Source organism: Mustela nigripes, chromosome 4 (genome assembly GCF_022355385.1).
Source record: "Mustela nigripes isolate SB6536 chromosome 4, MUSNIG.SB6536, whole genome shotgun sequence".
Taxonomy (NCBI): Eukaryota; Metazoa; Chordata; class Mammalia; order Carnivora; family Mustelidae; genus Mustela; species Mustela nigripes.
The window spans coordinates 52,859,152-52,884,397 of record NC_081560.1 but is presented as its reverse complement, the minus strand read 5'-3'; the positions used below and the strand labels follow the sequence as shown (position 1 = coordinate 52,884,397).

Genomic DNA, 25,246 nt, shown 5'->3' with positions numbered 1-25,246 from the left:
CTGGGGGTTCATGGAGGGGCTTTAGGGATTCAGAGAACCCTCTGAAAGTATCTAAAATTTTTATGTGTAAGCACATTTTTCTAGGTAAAGTCCAGACTCGTCAGACTCACTGAAGTCTATGAATACCAAGAAGTGCAAACCATTCCATATGATGGAACTTTTACTTATCATCTCACCTAAGAAAACTGCTTTCCAAGTCCTGCCACTAACACCTTCCATTCAGACGAGATGCCCAAAGAACCTGATCACGACACCCATCACAGTGACCTCTATTCATTTGCTCTCGGTGTTCTCCACTAAATGACGCCATCTTGAGAGGAGGGACTGTGCCTTCTATCTCTCTAACACACAGCTCAGGGCACATGATATTCACTTGATAAAGGTTTACTGTACATACCAATTAATGAACAAGCAAGAGAGGGAGTGAATTGCCTCAAAAAGGCAGAATTCCATGTTGCAGGGCTCAAAGGTTATTCTCACTGCAAGGCTTCCCTCACCCTCCATTTTGTCACTTTCCTATTACAGTGCTCATCATAAGAGCTAACTGTGCTTTGAACTTTAGTGTTATAATTATTTATTCCATCTACGAAACCAAGCTCCTATGCAACTAATATATAAGAAGCCATGTAAGCAGGACAGCATCAGGAAGGCATTCACTAAACAGTACTGCCCCTTGGTCTAGGGGATATAAAAAGGGAGTGGATATGAACAGGTCAAAATGTGGGCTAAACTGTGAACTGGCCAAGATGTTTATTTTGTATCCTCTATCCTCCCCCTCCTGCTTGGCCCCAACCAGGATCTTCAGCAACTCACACGGCCTTGTGCTCATCACCAAACCAGCCTGAAAGGGGCAGCACTAGAGAACCTTTCAAATGGAGAATGCAAAGACTCATGTGGCGTGATGCTGTGGCGATCAAGAAGTCGCACAAACTGCAATGCTGTTTTCCCTCAAGCTCATGAAAACAGTATCTGAAGATGCTAACTTACTTATAAGAAGGCATTTTCTATGGACTGAATGTGCCCCTCCCCCACCGAAATTCCTAGGCTGAATCCTGACTCCTAGTGTGACAGTGTCTGGAGGTGAGCCTTTGGGAGGTGGTTAGGTCATAAGGGTGGAACCCTCATGAATGGGGCTAGTGCCCAGAACATTCCCTCACCTCTCCTACCTTGTGAGGACCCAGTGAAATGATGGCTGTCTGCGAACCAGAAAGCAACCTGTCAGCAAATGCTGAATCTGACAGTGCCTTGATCTTAGACTTCTAGCCTCCACAACTGTGACAAATAAATTATTGTTGTTTATAAGCCACTTAGTCTGTGGTGTTTTGTGAGAGCAGCCCGAATGACTAAGACATACAGCCAATAACTTATTATGACTCCTTTCATCTCTCGACCTTCTTGGTCTAACCTTTATTCACCCCACAAGGTTCACTTTGAGAACTGCTGCCTCTAGGAACACCCCTCTCTTTGCCTCCAGTCATTTGGCTGGCCCTTCTCCAGGGGCTGACCCCAGGGTACCAAGGGACTCCTTGTGACTCAGCACTTGGAGAAGCACAAAGCAAAAGCCCACTTGTGGGCAGGTACCAAATCTTCAACTTTGAATTCCCAGTGAGGTCATAACACTTCACAGATACTCAAAGAACACTGCATGAATAAATGAACAAAAAAGATGAATGAGTAAATGTGCCTTTTAGAGTGAAGGCTTAAGAGAATAATACCTTAAATTTCAAAGAATCCTTCTCAAAGATGGTGCTGATAGAGGGGACATTTTGCTATGCTCTTCCTAAGGGAGGGTCATCAAATTACTCTGGTGGTGGGTGACCCTGGCTTGTGCTGTTCTGCATCTTGACCATCAGCTTGGGCGAGGCCCTCAGATCAGGTAAACTGAAAAGAACAGCTGGCATGCTCACCCAACTGGACACTGATAAATACAGGCAAGGGGTTTCCTGATAAATATCAGATCAAAACGACCTGCTCTACATCTTGGCCTGAGGGTGGTTCATGTGAAAAATCACTTCAAGGCAGCTCCAAGAGTTGGCCCCTATCTAAGAGAATACATGATCGATATTTTGTGAAGAATAAAAATCACGCAGTTGTTAACTACTAGACCACTAAAAGCTAATATCATGGGAATGGAGGTAACCACAACGCAAGAAATAAGGAAAAAGCACTGCCATATGCAACAAACAGATTCACTAGGGAGGGCAATAAGGAAGGGAGCAAGTCACGACCCAGGCAGATAAATGGACAACAATAAGCATTTACTGAGGGTTTACCATTTAGCTTTTTACCAAAGCTAAAAGCTGCACATGCATTATCTTTTCATTAAAAACAGTTCTATGAGGTAAATACTATTAAAACCCCATTTGGGTTTTTTATTTAAAGAGTTTATTTATTTATTTGACAGAGATCACAAGTAGGCAGAGAGGCAGGCGGGAGGTGGGGGGCAGGCTCCCCATTGAGCAGAGAGCCCAATGCAGGGATTGGTCCCAGGACCCTGAGATCATGACCTGAGCTGAAGGCAGATGCTTAACCCACTGAGCCACCCAAGTGCCCCTAAAACCATCAGGGGTTTTTGATAAAGTAATTTAGCCAAGAAAGATCACAGGGTGAAGGTATGGTAAAGCTGAGACTGAAGCCGGATAGATTCAACAACAGAGCTCTTAACTAGAACCACAGATGTTCCCCTAAAGATGGTCAGTAACATACATTATAGACTACAACTATCGGAGGGGGCTTGGTTTACTCTGGTGCTGCTAGCTAAAGCAGGCCAATCTGCTTGGGGGGGGGTCAGATAACAGGTGTGTTTCAGTCATGGTGAGGCTCAAAACTACTAGGGTCACCAGTTTTCAGTTCTAGATGGCCCATGTGATTTGGAAAACCCATCAAGGGACTGAAAAGGGAAGATGGTTGAAAAGCGCTGAGCATAGTATCAGGACCACAAGTAAACCAGCTCAGGCAAGGGCAGAGCTCAAGAACCAGCAAAGGAAGAATGAAATGCTAGCCAGAACAGAGTTATACACGGCAGGGATCAGAGGAGTGAGACTCTGGGCACCTGTGCCCACACACCCTGGGTATACAGAGACATGCAGGTTAGGGCTGGTGGGACTTCTGGTGCATTAGCTGCCTTGGGAAGAAAGTGAATTATACCCACTGAAATGTGAATTTTAGAGAGAAAGAAAGAAAGAAAGGGAGGGCGGGGATGCATGGATGGAGGGATGGAGGGAGAGAGAGAGAGAAAGAAAAGAAAAAAAAGAAAGGAAAAGAAAAGAAAGGGAAAAAATAAAAGAAAAACCCCAAACTGGGCTGTGATGAGCCTGTGGGCACAGAAGTTTGCTGACTGGGGTACACGGGGCCCTACACCAAAGAGCCACAAGGGGTTCTGAGAAATATGCCTTGTGAGGTACAGTTTACATAGCTGGAATGTCTAAATAAGAAAAGCTTGGGAGAATGAAACCCTGGTAGGTAATTTCCATTCTGTGAGCTACCCTACCCTTCCTGTGGGAGAAAGAGCCACAGGATTACTCATGATGTTCTAGAAAGGTGACCTTCCATTAATGGGTGGCTAGATAAAAGAGGCCGATTGTGTTTCAATTTAAGGAAGCCTTAACAAGAGAGGTGGAATGAGCTCTCCCTCAGGCTGGAGCAGAGCCCGTCAATAATATTATGGAACAACGGAAGATGGTTCTTCAGGGAGAGTGGGGGCTGGACAAGATGACCTTGGTATCTTTTCCAGCATCAAGATTCTACAAAAATTCATTTGTCTTGACTTCACTTTTCCCACTGAAGCCCAAAATACTGGCTCTCCTGAATAGGAGAGATGCATACGATTTAGCAGTATCTCTTCTCATCTTGTACTACGGAAATTCACACACAGCTTAGAAAACCAAACCACCAATGCCCACATCTATTCTTGTACTGTAAATGTGGGTACAGCAGAATTAAAATACTTATCTGGAAAAAAATAATCTCCCCAGCCAAAACCAATTTTGTCTGAAAACAACCTTCATAGAATTTGCTGACAAGGTATCTCATGATTCTGTTTTCTCATGGAAAAAAGTAAACAGAATTAAAAAAAAAAAGGTCAAAAGAATATTGCTGGCAAGACAGACCTGATTAAGAGAATATGCTAAGAGAGAGATTAAGTAAGCAGGTGTGCGTCAAGGTGAGTGGTGGCTTGGATTTAGAGAACCACAGAGTGCTGACCTGACAATTACATTTTTGCAGAGGCTACTCTAGGTAGAAAGAGACTATTTTAGTAATGACAATGGGTTCCTTTTTTCAATCCCACACATATTAAGATTAATAACTCAACCTAAAGCCTAAATGGATCTAAGAGGATTCATCATCCCCAAACTCACAAAATCTAGGTACAGTCTGACTTCCATGGGTATAAAAGCAAACACAAAGTTGTTAGTGAATATGAACAAACTTCCAGGGGAAACCGGTAAACATATCTGGATGGAAAGCTCTGGCTGACAGGGAAGAACAGTATTTATTAAATTTCATTGCCCCTAGTAATTATTACGATGTAAAACAAGCTGTCGAAGAATCCTAATATTAGGGGCAAGCCTAGGACTTTGATCTGCCAATGTCAGTGAGTAACCCTACTGAGCAGTAAGGGGAGAAGAAATGGGAAGAGACTGAAATATCTGGAAATGTAAAGTCAATATCTTTTGATCCCAAGTATATTGCAATATGCCATATTAGCTTGATTGATTATTTTGGAAAAAAAAGAGAGAGAGAGAGAAAGGCACACTCAGCTAGAGTTCTGAAAGTGTTTAATGAAGGGACTATTTACAGAAGTGCTGCTAGCTTGGGGAAATTAACAACAACCACCAAAAAAATGGTGATGTAACAAGCCTAGACAGAGAGCTTAACCACCCTTGGGCTTGAAGGGCAAGAGGACTGAGAGCTGAGTGTGGGATTCCACTGGGAGCCTGAGAGGTGAGAGGCTCCCAGGGAGGAGCGGCTATCAAAGACGGGTGTGGTCACCGTCAGAACTGCAGGAGGAAGTGGGACAGAGGTGGGAACCACCAACACCTGATATTCCTGTCCTCCTACACTCTGATGTCCAGCAGTGGCTCCCACGGGCCAGGTCCCTTTTGGAGATGGCAGCCAAGAGTACCCAGGTGACAGAGTCCGCAGGAGTCAGGACTTACTGGGCTGGCAACACAGATCAGAGGCGGAAATGGAAGAGAAGATATGGATACAATGACGCCTTTCTGGTCCCAGAGAAGCTGGGGTCAACATACCAGGAATGGAGTCCAGCATCTTGCTTTAGGAAAGCAACTCAAAGATCTAGCATCTCTTGAGTAGGACATGTCAGTATTACCCAACTGACTTAATCTCATTCCTGCAGGCTTCCATGTCTTAACAGTCTTCCTCCATCAGTTTACTGCAATTCCAGTCCCACAACATGCCTCATATCCAACACTCCCCAGGTGACCCTTGAAAGTTGTTGGACCACACGGATATCATTTTTACCATAAAAACTTAGATTTTGATAAATATTTCCTAGAAAGTCCTCTAGTTCCGGTATAAAAATTCTTGGTTGAAGAGCAGATTTGGGGGTGAGGATGAAGCGGGGAATAGAAAGGAAAAGTGGCAGGACAAGTTCAACTCTCATATTAGCTGGATGAGAACATGGGTTTGATCTGTTTCATTCTCTGGGCTGTTGTCAACCGTTCAGAACAACAGTACCTCCTAAATGAATGAATGGCCTGGTGAATTATGGATAGGTGTACTGATATTATGTGTCAGAATGGCCCAAGATTAAGGACAGAGAGATTGGGAGAGGTAAGGAGGCAGAGGTTCAGCCACAGAGGGACTCAGTCCAGATAGCAGGTTAGGGCAGAGAGGAAAATTCAAGCTACAAGTCTGCAGAACCAAGCAAGATCTAGGCCACCAGTAGCTAAGAAGCAGTGCTCCAAAGTCAGACAGAGGCAAATGGTCTGATTAATGGACTCAGCTCACCCATCACAGAAACAACACTTGATTCTGACTCCAAGATCTTCTGAGCCGCTCTCATCCAGGGAGAGTCCTGTCCTCACAGAGAATCTGGGTTCACAGCTGTAGACATGGCCTCAATCTATCCTGAGCAGACAGAAGTTACAGGGTTTGCCTTATCTAGAGTAAAAGCCTACAACCATTTAACAGCTGTGTTCCAGGAGAAGAAATGTACTCCCCAAATCCCAAATTGTAATTTGAAATATGAGGATATTATACCTCCCAGAAGGTTTTTAGGCACTAAAAAAAGACTGTATGCAAAAGGCCTCGCATAGTCATGCCCAGCTACGCTTTTATCACAAATTACTAGAAAAAACAGTTCAACAATCAACCTGCCTTCCTAAGCTCCCTTCTACCAGATCCCATGTCAGAGGTATGGTCCATTTCTAGGTAGAAAGAGACTGTTTTAGTAATGACAATGGGTTTTCTTTTTTCCTTGGTGATTATCAATACTGAGCACAAAAATTAAACTGAGATGATGACAGCCCTTCAAAGAACCTATGACTTCAATCCAATTAAACTGATAGTCACCAGAGTGAAAACAGACCTGCCTGGGTTCAAATCCTAGACTTGCCACTTACTAGCTGGGAGGTCTTAACAAGGTTAAGACCTCTCTCTCAGCATCAGTTTTGCTGCCTGTGAAATGGGATAATATCTACCTTATTATTAACCCAATTAAGAGCACTAGACATAGAGAAAGCCCTCAGTAAATGGATGCAGAAAAACACACAAACTGTATTGTAACTGGATGCAGTGCCATTTTGGTATATTAACACCAAAGTGTTACAATTGTGCTACAATTTTGTTCATGTGTATGTGTGTTTAAATATCATCCATATTTAAAGAGACACAAATAATGTCATCAAACTTTTTCAGTTGCACTGGAAACTACTCCCCATGGTGCTGTAAGTGCCACAGAGAGCCAGAGGCCATCCCAGGAAGTTAATTACAGAGTTCACTGAACCTGGAGGAAAGAAGGCTGCAAGCTGTTCTACTAGGGAACTGGGATCAGGATCGAGGAAATGGAGCATTCTCATGGGAATGCAGGGTTGTTTCTCTCTGGCACCCACCTCACCCCTCAACCCTAGGGTTCACTTGCCAAGAAACCATACACTTCTAGAAGTGAAGATCTAAAAGAAGGGAGACAATGAATTTCAGTTGTCTCTGACTCTTATGTTTTTAAAATAAAATTTCAAGAGTTAGTTGATGTGAGGGAGTAGTCAGCATCCGTTAGGATCAGCAAATCCAAAGTATAAACAGGATAAAACACCCGCAGCAATAAAGACGGTGTGGGGTCAGCCATGGTCACTGGGGTGAGGGCAATTAACCCCACGGCTTCTGTTGATTTTCTGTTCCAGATATGGTGGTCATTTCATTCTGCTAAGACTCACGAGTCATGTCCACTCACTCTGGTAAGTGGGCCCGAGGAAATACACAAAGGGTCAGCTGCGAATCCCCAAGACTCACCTCTTGGCTTCTCTGGAATTAAGAAGTCTAGGTCAAAGGGCAACTGAGCATTGCCTTGTGCATACATGAGCTGACAGAGGTCTATCTGAAGGTAATTCAGAAGATAGGAGGATGCTTCAAGTTCTAAATTAGATTTGTAGGTATTTCCTAACATGCAGATTCAAAAGAAAGGGGAAAAAACTCAACAACTGGGTCACTTGAGAAAAAACTATCAATATTTTGAAAACGTGAATTCCACCATGGCTTCCATGCAGACTGATACATTTATGACACGCCTCAAAAAGCTGAGATGACTTTAGTGCTGAGAACAGCACTTATTTCTACCTCTCATTATTGGTTTATCTTGACGGCCATCGAAATGTAATACGTAGATTACCTGAGACTTAGAAAATACCTGAAATCTTGCTTCCCAGGAGATTTTGCAAAAATGACAAATATAAATGTTACATAGAGTTACCTTCTAGCTTCCAAGTATTCTCAAATCATTTCGTGTGTTTGTGTGTGTGTGTGTGTGTGACAGGTGCCAAGTTATTTTAAAGATTTTATTTATTTACTTGAGAGAGAGCATGAGAGGGGGGAGGGTCAGAGGGAGAAGCAGACTCCCTGCTGAGCAAGGAGCCCCATGTGGGATTCCAGGATCATGACCTGAGCCAAAGGCCATCTTTAACCAACTGAGCCACCTAGTCGTGCCCCCCCACAAGTTATTCTAAAGGGAAAACATCTTGACACTTTCCCCAAGTGGCCCAGAGATGGGGTGATAACCTATGCTAAACTATGACTCAGACTAAGTTTCTACATTCTGGCTGCAGATATACTTGTCACTTGGGGTTTGAATAATTCACAGTTGCAGTTTATATAAGCCTTTAAAATCTGAGTAACAAGAGGACAGTATGGATTTTTAGAGCAGGACTTGATAGCTAGCCCTGTTTCCTATCACTTTGGCTTCTTCTCCCAAATTTTTCTTGAAGGAAATTCAGAGGTTTGAAAATACTTCTTGATTAAATGAAAACCTAATTTATAAACTGAAGTTACTTGAAAAAGCTAGCTCTTCACTCTGAATAGACCCAGCAGAAGTATTCTTCAAATTTAAAAAGTAGTGAATACTCAAAATTTGCTAAGAGTAGATCTTAAGTGTTTTCACCACACACACACACACACACCACATAACTATGTGAAGTATGATGGGTATGTTAATTACCTTCATTGTGATAATCACTTTACAATGTACGCACATACATCAAAACATCCCATTGTATATTTTTTCCATTGTATATTTTAAATATATATGATTTTTACTTGTCAGCTATACCTAAGCTGTAAAACATTTTTTAATAAAAAATAAAATATAAAATAACTTGCTTGGAAAATGGAAAGGCTTCAAGTCAAGGAACTCTGTAACTCCAAATCTCTTTTGTGTGTATATACATGTGTGTTTTCAGATGTGTACACATACATGCATACATTTGTAACTTCAGAGACGGCAAAGCAGTAATAAAAGATGCAGCCTGAATACTTATGCAAGTTAGGGAATGAAAAATTCCTAGTTAGCGTAGCAACTGCTATATTGTATGGCATGGGGGGCAAGGAGATACAAGCCATGTAAGTTAATACTCTTGTTTTTTTCACATTTTGTACATTCCTTGGTGTTTTTAGAGAGGTACACCTTTGGTCTCTGTAGTAACCATCTCAGAAACCTCATTTCACAGTTTGAAAGCAGACCGGAAGAAAGGTAGAATTGTGTCACTCCTGGTTCACTGCAAAACTGTAGAAAGTTGGTATTAAAATTCGTCAAGAGAATTTAAAATACAATGAAATATTGCTAAACTATTTGAGAGGCAAACAAATAAAATTAGAAGGTTAAAAAAAAAGAGAGACTTGGTTGAAATAAGACAAAAATAAATTTCACTGCATGGTATTGGTCTTTCTCCCTGTTTTTCTAGAGGGTGGCTGGGGGAAATGGGAAGGAAAGACCAAGTGAAAAGAAATGGAAGTACGTCAGTGATAATACAAAAACATCTATTTTTCTGAGTATTAACTTGCACTTGGGGTACCAAAGAAGACTAAAACCATCATAGACAAACCTGCCTAGGTAAGATTCTTACTCCATCAACTGTGACTCATTGAAGACCAAAAGCTCATGTCTACTCTTTACCAGTATGAATTCTCCCAAAGGCTTGTCTACGCTTACAAACTAACTGTTGGTGTTGAACTTTCTTGTCTTTTCTGCTTGTCATTTCCAGGTGAATTCCCTGTAGTACAAAACCTTTCACTTAAAGCTAAAAATCTCCAAAGAACTGGAAGCCTGGGGCTGGTACAACTTTGGATTTGCACAGATTTGGTTTGGGTTGCTTTAACTGGGGAAACATTTTGAATTACCCACAACTGTCTTCTCTCCTGGATTCATGTCCACAAATACTGACTGAAAGCCTAGTGCTAGACATTGGGGATAAAAGTTCAAATAAAAATGGGGATTGCCCTCAGAGAATAAATTCTTTACAGGACAGATATAAATCTGCACTTTTTTTTTTTTTTTAAAGGAGTGGTTTGGAGCTAAGTTGTAGATAGCAGTTCATTAATGAACTTAGCTAGTATAAATAATCAGCCTGCTTTCTTGTTATTTCTAGGAGTTCAAGGCAGTAAGATCTAACATTTTTTTAGTTTGTCATTATTTGGGAGTTGCATTTCTCAATCCTCCTCAGGACATTCTGAACTCAGAAAAACAATTCCAAATATTTAATGACTTGACATGAAATATAACTATGATACCCTAAGACCAGAGATATTTCTAGCTGGGTATGCTAGATCAACCATCTGTCCCATATCAACGCTATTTCACAAAAAGTAAATTTTTAGAAGTTCTATCCACATGAGTATTTTTAGAACATAAAAGAACAGAATGATTCTTGGCATTGATAGGGACGTTCAATCAGAGTAAAAAAGGGCTCCTGAAAGCCTCCTGGGTAATTGATTGTTATGAGCAACAATTTCCCAAAAAGTGTTCAACACTCAAAAAGTAAGGATGTTGCTGAATTTTTCGGGGTTAGTTTTCAACTTAAGAATTTCAAAGCTAGGGACGCCTGGGTGGCTCAGTTGGTTAAGCAGCTGCCTTTGGCTCAGGTCATGATCCCAGAGTCCTGGGATTGAACCCCGCATTGGGCTCTCTGCTCTGCGGGGGGCCTGCTTCCCCCTCTGTCTCTGCCTGCCTCTCTGCCTACTTGTGATCTCTCTCTCTCTGTCAAATAAATAAATAAAACCTTAAAAAAAAAAAAAAAAGAAAGAAAGAAACGAATGGAGGAAAACTGCATGCAACAAGCAGGATTTAATATCCTTAACATATAAGGAGCTTATTCAGATCAATGAGAACAATTTCAATGGAAAAATGGACAACGGAGGTAAATTGGTTATCTACAGAAGAAAGATAATGGATTGATATAAATTGTAAATATCCAATCTTGCAAGAAACATAAATTTGGACAAGATAATACTTTCCCCCCATCAACCTAGAAAGAATGATTAATTTCTCCTCTGAGAATCATAATGCTCAATGAAATTAAGGAGAGCATTACAAAACAAGTGTTTTCATGTATGGCTGATATAAGTGAACATGCGCACTCCTAACCTGACTTATGAGTCTTTCCTTATTAAATTAAATACTGATATACCGGGCAAGGTGGAAGGGGAATCATGGTTATTTTTCACTAAATTTTTCTTCCTTGTAGCTGTCTATTATTACTAAATTCTCTGCAAAAGGTATGTATTTCTTTTACAATTAGTAGAACAATTTTAAACAAACAAAAAAATCTTTTCACAGCAATACATTCCAGCAAGTTGCCTGATCTCTTCTTCTCAATTGTGAAACACCTATAAATCTCTTCCAGAAGCTGGTTTTCAGAAACAAATTCAATCAGTAAAACAGGTCCAGAGCTATATATAATATACTATTTAAAAATATATATTTTGTATTTGGGGTACCCGGGTGGCTCACTCAGTTAAGCTTCTGATTCTCGATCAGGTCATGATCTTAGGATCCTGGGATGGAGCCCTGGGTTGGGCTTCCCACTCAGCAGAGAGTCAGCTTGTCTCCCTTTACCCTTCCCCCATAATGCACAGGCTCTCTCTCTCCCCTTCTAGAATAAATCAATCTTTAACATTTTTTTTTTTTTTTGGTACCTAGGAAGTGGGGGGAAGGGAAAACGGTAAATGCCAAAAATATGTCATTTTCTTTAGCTTTGACATTTATTATGTTTTGCCTTTTATGATTTATGTCCTTTCCCACTCATAACCTAGGAAGTAAAAAAGACGATGCTTCCTTTTTTTTTTTACTAGTAAAGGTTGCCTTTATTCTTTTTTTTTTTTCAATTTATTTATTTTCAGAAAAACAGTATTCATTATTTTTTCACCACACCCAGTGCTCCATGCAATCCGTGCCCTCTATAATACCCACCACCTGGTACCCTAACCTCCCACCTCCCCGCCACTTCAAACCCCTCAGATTGTTTGAAATTTCAGAGTCCACAGTCTCTCGTGATTCACCTCCCCTTCCAATTTACCCCAACTCCCTTCTCCTCTCTAACACCCCTTGTCCTCCATGATATTTGTTATGCTCCACAAATAAGTGAAACTTCCTTTAGCAAATGCCTCACAGGAATGTGAGGCAACAACTCTCTAGAAACAAATACCTTATTTAACGTAGGCCCCTTTCTTTCTTCCCCGTGCAGAGTGCTGTTCACTCTCCTGTCTTCGTTTTCTCCCTCACTAACTAAGGGTGCCTTTGGGGCTCAAATCGGATCTTGTGCACTCCTGCCTCTGCTCCATTTTGTGTGGGGCCTGGTTCACAGATGCTTTTCTCAACGAAGGAAGGCAGGACTAAATTAATCTTAGCCAGGTATTTTTAAAAATTGGCTCTATCTACGAAAAGGAGAAAGGTCTGCTGAGCTTAAAAATTCGGCCCCCAACAAAGTTAATTTTATATGTAATGGCTGAACGATCATTGCTGGTGGCAGGAAGCTGGAGAGCTATTTGGCTGCCCCCGACCCTCACCTGGTAGGATCCTTTCTCATCATCTCTATGAACTTTAAGGATGGGAATCTGAGATAAGCTGCTCGTTGGTGGATAAATGAAATGTCTGACGAAGGGATGCCAGCTTCTGTCCGAAGATCTCCACGCAGTCAGGTAAGTAACCGAATTCCCCAGTGTTGATGGGTCACCACATTCCACCAACGAATGCATATTCAATTTACTCTGCATCTTCCATAAGCCTGTGCTACCTAACTCTTCTTTTTAGGGACCTCCAGACTTATCTGCCTGAAGCCCGCTGTCCTTGTCACTCAGAAGGAAGAGATGCCATTCCTGGCTTTTCTATTCTGGATTGAAGTAGTCTCAAAAACTTAGGTTTAGGCCAGAATGGACCAACAGAACTCTCTTTGATTACACTCTTCCCCAAAGGCTCTGAAGTCACCTGATGTGCTACATAAGAGTAGAGGTTGGGGCAAAGATGCTGCAGTGGCAAGCCCCAGCGGGTGGGCCAGAGGGGAATCAGCAGCCACAGGTGTTGAATAAACCTAGGGCCCTCTGATCTTCAGTAACAAGGGTTTTTCCAGGGTGTGGTGAGCTTTTCTCAGGTCTGTGCGTATCTCTTCCCTATGCCAAGATTATGAGTAATACCGAAGGACAGGAGTTTGAGATTTACTGAGTTGGTACGGAAATGGAATCTACTCAAAATTGAGATAAAGTCAGAGTTGATTGCCAAATTATAATGGAAATGGTACTTAATAGTTCAACAAGTCACGAAAGGTTTCTGTCCACAAGCATCTGGCGTTCACGTGTATTCCTCAGAAGACAATCAGAATAAAATTGGCTGTTTTGTTCCAAGGTTTCTTCTCTTGGGCTTTACATGTGTCTTCTGCCTCATCCAACCTCAAAATCTTCCCTTTACCACCTTGATGGATTATCCCTGAACTCTAACCAAGTAGGTATAAATCAGTACCAGTTTGGGCCCATGGGTTCTACTGTGTCTGCCATTCTATTTCTTGTAGTTCTACTCACCAACATCTTTTAACATTCCAATCATGCAAGTTGCTATAGGAGATGGTATTATCTCCATGGCTTCAATTACCCTCTCGGTTCCCATGTTTTTAGAGTTGTATCTGAGTATTGTTTTAATACTGAGTTAATTTTTAGATCTCTAGCTCCCTATGGATATTTAATGAGAAGCACTGGATGATCCCATTTATTTTTTGCTGACAAAATTTTTTGTGTCTTTCAGGAGTTGCTGTGCTAATTTTCTGATAGGGTAACTGCTAATAAGTAGGGGAGAAGCAGTCCATCAGAAACATTTTATGGGGGCAAAGGTCATTTCAATCAGCCTAGCCTCACTTTAGGCCCCACAAAATCGATTCTTAGGAACACATCTAAAAACACAAAGATTGAATTGCAACTTTCTCTAACAGACCTGAAAGATCCCTAGTTATTATTTTTATTAATTTTTTTTCCCTTCTGACAACAAAGGTTATTTTACTAGGGGAATATTATCAATGGAAGTATTTCTAACCTTTCCTTGTGATTAACAAACTTCCAACGGAAGTAATGGATTGTATAGTATTTATTTATTGCCTATTTTAGAGGAAACTCTACAATGCTATTCAGCAGGTGCCAGTTTTTGAATGAAAGCTTCTTCTTACCCAAGCAATCAAGACACAGGATATCTAAAGTTCTTTTCAATGGCTATGACTCTCAGAGGAAAACTCCAGGATACTCAGACTGATTGCAAAAAATAACGCCATCATCACAATCCCCCAACTTGTAATAACAGTAAGTTCTCTGAGCAGGGAGAAAGTGATAGCTTCCATCAAGCATAAAATTCAGTTTGGGATTTTATCATGCATTGCACCATTTGGGGATCATTAGACTTCTCTATTCATATGAGTATCAATATGAAGCTTGTTTCACCTCTATAAATCCTAGCCAAGACAAGATCATGAAAGGTTTAAGGACTCATCTGTCTACAGTACCATTCTCTCCCCTCACTGACTGCACAGGGCCAAAATTTTACCTTGACATATTCTACCCTACCCCCACCTTTGAAATCACCAAGATATGCTCTTATGACTCATTAAGTTTTCATGAGCCTCTTACAAATTCCTACCCCCAAGCCACTTCCTGCCATCTTAATTGTCTTATTATCACTATTATTCTCTCCCTCTATGTGTTTCTTGGATCTCCAGAAGCCCCTAATATTTTATTCTGACTCAGCTTGCCTTGATCATGCCCAGCCATTCCTGGAACCTGAACAAAGAGGACATTTACAAGGGTTTGTCAAAATTGTTGAGCCGTGTTCATTTAATTATGGACAAATGTACCCTAAATGAATCTATATGTCGTATCTTATTTCTCCATTTTTTAAACAGGAGGAAAATACTGGAAAACAACAACAAAAAATTAAGAAACCTATCCAAGGTAAACCCAAGCACTGTACATCAATTTCTACAGACTAAAACAAGTCTTTTCTGCTTCAACAGAATGGACTTTTTAAATTAAAGACAAATTTTTATGTAATGAAAATTAAGAACACGGTCACGTTTTAAATAGGATAGGGATATTTAACGTGATTTATCAGAGAAATATGTACTGTACACTTGCCCACAGTCTGTTATGTTCTGTTATGATATTTTAAGTAATCTTCTATTTTTGCTATCTTAAAACAACATTTAGGGCTGTTGTATGCCAGATGGAATTTTTTCCTTTCCATCCATTTCCCATTGCAAAAGGAAGATGCAAAAAGTTCTGTGCATCTTACATGGAAATCTTGAAAGTATTTGAATCACTCAGAAATCACCAAACTTTGGCTGAATCAGTATGAGGTAAATAGCATACAGCAGAGTGTGTATTTAGAGTGAACATATCAGCCTGTGTAGTATTCAGTAACAGCAAGTATTCATATGACATGCCAGCTCAAAATTCACTTCTATAAAAACAGGACCGGATCACAGTCAACTTTCAAAGAAAACGATGATGTAGTGGTATATTTTAGGGTAAAGCTAATGAACTGGAATTGAGCTATAATTGGACATTCTGTCTTCCCAGGGACTTAAAGCTTGAGTCCACAGACACAGACTTGAGCTCCTCACATGAAATGCTTAGTTGATGCTGGTAACTGCTTCCTATAAAACCAACAGAGAGGACCGTGAAGAAAGGGAGTGAATGAAACCCATGCCTGTGGTACAGATAGCCATCTCCAAAACTTGAATGCACCCACCTTTTTCTCTTTTGCCTATTACGTTCTTCACAAGAGCTCAAAGGTATTTTGTGAGGAGCACACAATTTTGGGGCGCCATGCTCTGGCCACTTGGTTCCACCTCTGGAGCTACAGCACTGTCTCTCTGTGTGAGCCCTTCACATCATTGTCCCCACATTGTCTCCTCCACCTGAAATGCCTGTGTTTCCTCACTTCTGCAAGTAATGTTCCTGGCGCTTCAGAGTCTCTCTTCCTCAGGGACACGTGCATGTCTCTTGAGACCCACTGAGCTCCCTGTGGCGGGCTTCCATAGCACTCTGCCTAACGCCTACCTCCCAGGTAATGAAATAAGCCTCGGGATCTCTCGCAGTGTTAGCTCTCTGAAGGCAGCGAGGTATCAGGGCGGTCCGTGAGAATGAAAGCACATTTTAAGCTGGTACCTATGTCTCCCTTCTCCATGAGATCTCTTCAAGTCTTTATTTCTCCCAGCCTCAGTGGTATGCGGTTGTCATGAAGGACTATCCATCTGTCTGTGCATCTCCTCCCTACCTTTCTGCCATGAAGCATTCACATGACACTTGCGATGTGGTAGTTTAGTTAAACTACCAAAGATTCCTAGTGTTACCTAATCAGACAACCAACTGGAAGGTAATCATATTGTTGTTTATTAGTAGTAATGCTGATCTAGCCGTGACAGGGGTAGAAGAGGAAAGAATGTAAGGTTGCGCAGGGTCTGGGGCCATAAACCAATGAAAAGCAACCTCTTTCTCAACATCTCACTTTAATGATTTCTCAGACATTCTAGAGAGGATATGCCTCTTTTAATTTTATAAGAATAAGAACTTAATAAACCTAGGGAGCAGCACCTCTCCATGGGGAATATGAGATCTTTGAAAACGTGATTTTGATAAATCTAACTGAGCCACTATCACTTTTCTTAATTGGGCCTTTTAAAATAAACGAGTATTTTCAGAAAAATAAACACTGTAATGACAAATTCCCCCATTTAAAAAAGTTGAAAATTCAGTTTTTGCGGCGCCTGGGTGGCTCAGTGGGTTAAAGCCTCTGCCTTTGGCTCAGGTCATGATCCCAGGGTCCTGGGATCGAGCCCCGCATCAGGCTCTCTGCTCAGCGGGGAGCCTGCTTCCTCCTCTCTCTCTCTGCCTGCCTCTCTCTGCCCACTTGTGATCTCTCTCTGTCAAATAAATAAATAAACAAAATCTTTAAAAAAAATAAATAAAAACACTGAAATTCATTTTTTAAAAATAAATGTCAGGACTTGCAAGTGGGTTCTTGTAAGAACTTAAAAATATAGCTAATGAGCAGATGGCTCCACCAGACAGCATGAGCCCATCACTTTCACTGGCAGCTTAGGGGCCATTTCTCTGGTAAATAAATAAATAAGTAAATAACCCAGCAAAACTAGAATTTAAAGACCCCGTGGAGGGAACCAAACTTGTAAAGCTTGCTGTGTAACACAGAAGAGTATGGACCGCTGCATTCGTGAAAAATGTTTATCAGAGGTATTTACTTCCTAATGCCTGTGAAAGTATTTAAACACTTGACTAAATACTGTCTTGGATGATTCCTTGTTTTCCATGTGTAAATACTTCCCCTCCATCCCTCAGCTCAACGGTAAACTTCTCAGAGGCACGAATTATCTTCTGCCATTTTTGTGTTACTTTGTGGCCATATTAATCCTGATAGAAAATGAACTTAAAACTGTTCATTCGGGGCCGTCTCTCTCCTATGAAGAGGTACTTTAGTACCAAACCAACACAAAGTCAAGATTCTGTTAGTAAGAAAAATAACATCACTTCTATAGAGCAATTTCTCAGTTTACAGGTGGGCAACTTAATATATAATGAATTGCTTATCACATCTGAATTCTGACTTTCATTATTAAGCAATAATGTTATAAAATCCTATTTGTATTTAAGTAGTTCCTCGGTTAGGCAAAATTACTGATAAACTTTAAATAATGCTATGATTGCTCTTAACTTCACTAGATGTATAATGCAAGTATGAATACAGAACGGTAAAACCACCTTTGCTTTTAGTATTTCATAGAGAGTAAAAACAGGGCTTCCAACTTATACTTAGCTTTATTTTTTTAAACAAAGGAAGAGACAAATGAAAGTTGGAAAAAGGCAGAGGCTAACTTTTAATAGGTGAAGTAAGAGGGACAACCGCCAGGATACCCCAAACCACTTCTCCCCGAGTCATCCATGAACAAGGGACCCTTTGACGTAGGCAGAATTGCAGGATGAGGCTGCAGGAAACAAGGAAAAGGAAGCCTGGTGGAGGCTGAGTGATAGGGACCCTACCCTGACAGCTATGCCAAGATTTAGTTTCAGCAAAATCCCCTTCCCACCCATTTTTCAGAAGCAAATGAGAAAAGGGGAAGGAAGTAGGGTGGGTCCTCAGACTTAACAAAGGAACTGAAGAAAACCGGTGGGAAGAGGGCGGGTTATGCTTCGAGTCTCTAGGGAAAGGACTGCTTAGCGAGGCTCTCACATACATTTCACACATCCACATTTCAGCAGTTTGGAAATTAGGAACTCGGTTTAGCAGCCACCACCAGTATTTCTATTCCACAAGTTAATACGCTACAAAGCTCCATGTTCAGAAAAAATAATTCTAGTTTTCTGGTCAAGAGGACGGTTGTATTCCAGGAAGGACCTACCTGTAGAAATATATTTTCATACAGTTATCTCACAGATATGAAAATATGAACAGCTTACATGCTTTTCAAATCTAGGTTAGGACTCAAACTAAGCGAGCACCTTAGCATTCTCTTTTCTGTAATCCTTCCCATATCTGCCACTACTGTCCTGTCAATACATAATCGCTCTGTCTCTTTCTTCCAGGGTGGTCCTGGCCATTCCTCTTTCTTGGGATCATCATGATTCTTGTTGTCCTGGTTTCCTGTCCTCTGACCAGCCCTCCCTCCAGTAATGACTGTGGAGAGAAGATACATCCTAGAAGCCAACTGACGTGAGACCGCTCTTAGCCCAGCTCTGCATAGCTACTCCTCAGCCTCAGTTTTCTAATGTACCAAACTGAAGCACATCATTTACCTCACAAGAGCTCCCCACCCCATGTGCTGCCCCCACTCCTCCTTTTCTAGGAAAACTAACAAAACCAAGTCATCAGTGACTTCTCATTACTTTAGAATTCAGTAAAACTTTTCAGCCTTCAAAAAATCCCCATGGTCTGGTCCCAATCTCAATTCTCAAGAAATCTTCCTTCTCCTGCTTCCCTTCAGCCCTTCAGCCCCACTTGGAGCTGGTGACACAGAATGTCTTCTGATGACCAAAAATACCTTGTACTTTGACGTTCTGTGCATTTTCTAATGCTGTTCTCCCTTCTAGCAATGCTCTTCTTCAATTTAAATTGTTAATAGAACCCAAACCCACTTTAAGGTCCACATCAAACTTTATCTCTGCCGTAAGAGAAACTCCTGTTTTCCAGGTGGAAATTCTTCTTCTAACTTCTGTGTATCTCTCTGGGGATTACCAACACTGTCTTCTTGTATCTCAGTTACCTGTGTCAATGACTTCTTTCCACAACATGACTATACTTCTTCAGGGAAACATCCACCATAGTTATTCTGAATCCCCTATGACTTTGCTTTTACTAAAGGTATGCTCAATGAATAAATAATTGAGAGTATTCTAAAATAACAGCATGGTATTACCATTTCAGACTATATGGGTCAAGAGAGCATTCCTGAAATCACGGCTAATTCTAAAGATGGCACACACATCTTTGCAGCAAATGCCAAACTCTGGCTAAATAATCCAATTCTTTTGGGGGCTACCAGAGGTGCTGTTTGTCCAAGATATTTTCAAAAGGTCTGGTCTGAGAAGATGGCTTATATAGTTTCCATGCCGCTATCCAGAATCCCCAGCTCACAATGTGCCAATAAGTTAAACACAGTGTGCTTTAGTTTGTATCTCAGACACCTGAAACATACTGCGGGAACACAAAAGCAAGGTAAATGTTTTATAGCTTTTTGGTGAAGGCGACCAACCATTCTATTGCTAAACAGAACATTCTAATGTCTACCACCTAATAGAAAATAACACTCATTCCCACCCGCTCATTACCAGTCACCGAATCCTGCCAATTTTACCATCTCTTATCTACATCTACAGCTTTCTCATTTCCCATCTACCACCCTGGTTCAGTCTTTCACCTTTCACCTGATTCACTACAATAGTTTTCCAAGGGTTCTCTCCAACACGCTCCTCTTTTCCACTCATTTGTTCCAATGCCAAAGGGATCTTACAAAGACTCCATCTGATTGTGCCACTTTGCTTATTTGATGGCTTTCCTTTGCCAGAAAAACAAGTCTAAACTCTTTACAGTGGCTTACTAGGTCTTATGCAGCTGAATGGTAACCTCCCTCACAACCCACTCCCCTTTATTCCCATGAATCATCCAGCGCTCAAGTCATGTGCATTCTTGCTGGTCCCTCTGTCTACCAGGTTCTTCCCTGTCCCCCCTGCTGGGGCCATTAGTCAGCCTTCCAGGCCAAGCTGAAAAGCCCCAGGTAAGCTGAAAGGCCTGTGGTAACACAGGCTTTTCCCTTATTAATATAATTTGATTAAGACTAGGAAATGTGATGCCTACCTACAAAAGAAATAATTTCTTTAAAGAGTTAATGACCAAATTTTAACGCCACTATCATAATGTTTAGAAGAAACAACCAATCTCTGTCCCCTTCTTAAAGTTCTCACATAATGATTTTCGACACTTAGTAATGAGTGTGGGCTAATTTTGCCTACAGCTTGTTAATATAAAATAAGAAAACCAAGTGCTTCCTGAGAAACTTGTGGTAATTATACATTTAAATATTTTTCTTTCAGAAATACCTTGCCAAAAGCTCAGAGCGAAGTGTGTCTCTAATTAGCTGCACTTATAATCATGGCATTGACCAGTCTGAGAAAATAGGAGAAATGCCTGCTTGGAAAGCTTGAAGCTCCATCTCTTTGTAACAAGATGCACCAGCAACAAAAGCTTCTTTTTCTATTCAGTGGTACTTTAAAGCAGCTTTCTCATTTTTGGCACATACGTATTTAAAGTGATGTGGTATTCTAGAACTGGAGAAGCAATGTAGTTTAGTTAAAAAAGAAAAAAAAAAGACTCCATGGGTAACTTAGACTCTTAACTCAAATTTCACCATTGCCTCCTTAAATAGCTTTGGCCCAGGAATGGCAGATGAGGTAGGTGAAGCATTTTAAAATCATAAAAGAAAGGAAATCAGTATGTAGCTCCAGGGTTGGGTCATCATTGTTACTGCTATTACAAGAAGAAACTGCGGGTCTGGGTTTACACTGGGTAAACGGCGGTTTCCTCTGTACATCCTGCGTGTTATAACAGCGTTTTCATGAGCCAGAGCAGATGACCACCACTGAAAAGAGAGCGAGGGCAGGAAAAAGGCAAATGCCGTCCCCAGCTCATGAACACGGTGAACTCCGTGAGGAAGCAAAGATGGAGATAACATCAAATGCTCAAGACCTAAATGAGTCAGATCATCTATCAGATGGTTTTTGTTCCTAATACGTCACTGCAAAAAGCATAAGCATCTAGTATTAAATAACCCATCGAGTGGAACACAACATCAGTATCAGCCTTGAGAGCTGAGTAGTTCAACTGCTGTCATCCTGCAGGAGGGACATGGCAGAACAGCCGAGGTTATATTCATCACTGAGGAAGAAAGAGCTTGAATATTCACATCTCCTCACTCAAAACTCCAAAAAAAAAAAAAAAAAAAAGAAAAGAAAAAGAAAAAGAAAAAAAGAAAGGTCTATGTAGCAAGGCCGTAATTCCAATGCTGATTTATACACCGTCTTTCCTCTCAGGAGCATAAACACTATCAGAGCTGCTAATGCATTCATATCACGACATTCATGTAAGAAGTAACAAACCCTAGTGTTGCGTTTTACAATCTTAAGCTGAAGGACGAAAACTTCATTTTAGGTATCGGTATAGAGGAGACAGCAATAGCAGATAACCAAAAGCAAAGCTGTCACTCTTCTACCACTAAATTTCTGTCTCCTGTTAGAAGTCGTTACAATTACCAGCATCGAGTTTGGATTTCCAACACATATTTGGAGGGTAGGATCGTCTCATTAGCTTTGACTATAATATTCCAGACTGAACTAAAGACAAGGCAAAGGCAACACTGGTAGGTATCTTTTAAAAGAAGCCTGAAGTTGTCTGTGGCATAAGGCCGATGATTTCTAGCCTTGGTGAATTGGTACTCTACCATGGGTTTGGCTTTAAAAGATCTTGCCCTACCCGCAGGCTGTTGCTGGTCCACTACACTGAATATGCAATTCATTGTGAAATATATCATTCATTTTAAGAACCGCTAGGAAGGGAAAATGCTGACGGTTAACCCATGATGTGTTTTCCTATCATCAATCATTGAGATGACCCTGATTTCAGAGATGCTAAAATGCAGGGGAAGTGTGCATTTTGAAATCAACAAAATATGGCAAATGAAAACTATTGCTCTTCTAATTAGAAACTTAAGTCACACACTAGGCTACTCAAATATTCTTTTTTTTTTTTTTTTAAGATTTTTATTTATTTATTTGACAGAGAGAGATTACAAGTAGGCAGAAAGGCAGGCGGGGGTGGGGGGAGGGAGGAGCAGGCTCCCTGCTGAGCAGAGAGTCTGATGCAGGGCTTGATCCCAGGATCCTGGGATCATGACCTGAGCTGAAAGCAGAGGCTTTAACCCACTGAGCCACCCAGGTGCCCCGGATACTCAAATATTCTAAGGACACGGCAGAGATTAAGGGTCAGTCTTTGATACAGTCAACCTTCAGGATGCTTTTAACAACTGAAACAAGTTCCTGGACTTTCCAGTAGTACCTACTGAAGTGAAGGCTGCTAAGATGTCCACTCTCACTGAAAGTCGCCGGACATCCCTGAAACAGCTCAGTCGCAAGGCTTTGAAACTGCTTGATTATTTTCCCCCTCGAGACACCAATTGTTATCATCTGACATTGCACTGTTAGAGGCGTGTTATGTTCAACTGAACAGCCTGCCGCCTTGAACATTTCATCTCACCTCCTGCTCAGTAAACCCCTGGCATGTGTACTGAGCCTGAGAGCAGAAAAAAAAATGAAGCAATTTTTCCCCTTTAGAAGGGGTTGGACATAAACTTCCAAGGAAAAATTAAAGTCAGAGGAAGACATGAAGACATGTTTATACACACTGAAGAGGGCACCTGGGTGGCTCAGTGGGTTAAGCCGCTGCCTTCGGCTCAGGTCATGATCTCAGGGTCCTGGGATTGAGTCCCGCATCGGGCTCTCTGCTCAGCAGGGAGCCTGCTTCCTCCTCTCTCTCTCTGCCTGCCTCTCTGCCTGCTTGTAATCTCTCTCTGTCAAATAAATAAATAAATCTTTAAAAATATACACACTGAAGAATTTTCCCTTTCATGAGCAACCCTGGATAGCTGAGCACTGAGAACTCAGTCTTACAAACAACAGCAAAAAAATCAACCAATGACAATGTGTAGTAGAAGAAAGCGGTGCCATTGTCCCCCCAGCGTGAGGACAGCATTCTCAGTTCTAAAGTTCAATCTGAATTACTGCTTTCAGGAGAAGGAAGCAGAGCATCCCTTTCCTCCAGTTTAACTCCTTGCAAACAACAGAGCTTTTGCTGGAACACAAACATTCATAAGATACTGGGAAAACTCCCTTCTGACTCTCCCACTTGGTGAAGGCGTCTATAATCTAGTATTCTGTTCTTACCTTTTTCTACTGGGTACATTTGTTTGGTGACTAGAGCCATGCCATACTCAACATAAAAGTACATCAGAATGTTCTTCCAAAATTCATATTCCACAAACTATGTGATGGGTAGAATTCCCAAAGTCAAACTTGAAAGCCATTGAATCAAAAATCATACACAGGCATTCGTATTTGCTTACATATATTCTTCTATTTCTACAGGATTTACTTTTGAGGAGCGCTCTCTTATGTACCCAGTGTTGTGAATGTCTGGCTTTGAGTTATGAGCAGCTGTCATTTTTAGTAAAGAGGATGACTTGGGGGGGAAAAACCCCCAAAACTAAAGAATTTAAAATATTTTTTCCTTCAAGCATGCAGCCAGGCGGAAACACTTTTCACCCCTTTCCAACCTGCATCCCCAAGAGAAAAAGGGCTTACGTGTTCAGATTTCTCCTGTTCTTTTTTGTCGGTCTGTAGAAACTGACAGTTTTCTCTCGCCAGCTTCTGGACCAGTTCAATTCGTCCGATGTCATCTCTCTCCTGAAGTTTGCACATCACTCCTGCCTTAAGAGTCGGAGAGAAAGCGAAGATATACTTAAATCCACAGTCCCAGGACATGACACCACTGCACAATTCGCCTTACAATAAGCTCATCTTCTCATGTTGTCTGCATTAATGCTTGGTCTTGGTCATACAGTTGGCCTTTCCAAAACTGAAACTGAATTATTTTAACCGAGGAAGCTCACACCCCAAGTCTTAAAGTTCAGATCACGTATCAGTCCACTTTAAGAGAGGGAAGGGCAGAGCAAACTAAATCATTTGCTCCTAAAGTGAGCTCCTGATATGCCACTATTTGTTCCTGACAGCCTGTTTCCTGTTACATAAGCAAAGCCTCACAAGAGGTTAAAAACTCATGGGAAAGTTAGCCAGCAACCACTCTGACAAAAAGGGTGAAATGATACAGAGGACTAAAAATAACAGTACACAAGCTCCTAATTCTTTTACGCCACCAGATTATTCCATGTATAAATACGGAGTTTAACAAGATCACAAGATTTTTCTTTTTAACAACTGGAAAATTACTGTGGGGCATTATTAGCAAAGTACTTCTAATGTTCCATGAAAAATGATTTTTAAAAAGTTTATTAAAAATAAACTGCAAAAAGAAAGCTTCAAATGTCATCAGGGATTGGAAATGAACCATTAAGCATCACATTTTTTATTATGCCAAAGTACCTAAGTAACAATAATATGAAGGAGAAGAATCTAAGACTTTCATTAGAAAAACAAGATGTTCATTATAACACAAATTGTTAACTGTTTCTGCTCAAATTATTAAAAAAAAAAAAAAAGTCCTGACCTATCAGGACATGATTAATGAAATCTGAAGTTATTCTTGGTAGGAGCAATCAAAATTTGGGAATCTACAATGCAACTATACAGGATTTTTCTTATTTTTTTAATGTACAGGATTTGAATGGACCTAGCAACAGGACCAAATATGAAGAAGGGGCCAGCAAGTGATGTTCAGCTTCATGGTCTTAATTGTGCCAAAGATAACCATTTTGTTGAGCGGGCATCGATAAAATGGGATCCTCCATGCAAGCGAAACAATGACTATTATCTTTATTCCCAAGAGCAAAGATAGCTCCTTATCTAACCACTTCTCCAACAACTAGGAAGGAAACAGAAAATTCTTCAAGTGGCCCAAATCACAGATTCCCAGGAGACAGCAAGTGGAATTCCTCCCCCAAAGTCAGATGTTTATTTTTAAAATATCCCTCAC

The 25,246-nt window shown here is 41.0% G+C and overlaps 1 protein-coding gene across 2 annotated transcripts in view; it reads right to left on the bottom strand.

The window, feature by feature from the left end:
- RAPGEF5 (Rap guanine nucleotide exchange factor 5) overlaps nucleotides 1-25,246 on the bottom strand; it is a 220,618-nt gene that overhangs the window by 78,183 nt on the left and 117,189 nt on the right. For both annotated transcript variants that reach the window (XM_059396730.1, XM_059396731.1), the window contains exon 9: nucleotides 23,899-24,024. In XM_059396730.1, the coding sequence (XP_059252713.1) occupies nucleotides 23,899-24,024 (126 nt within the window). The remainder of the gene's footprint in view (nucleotides 1-23,898; nucleotides 24,025-25,246) is intronic.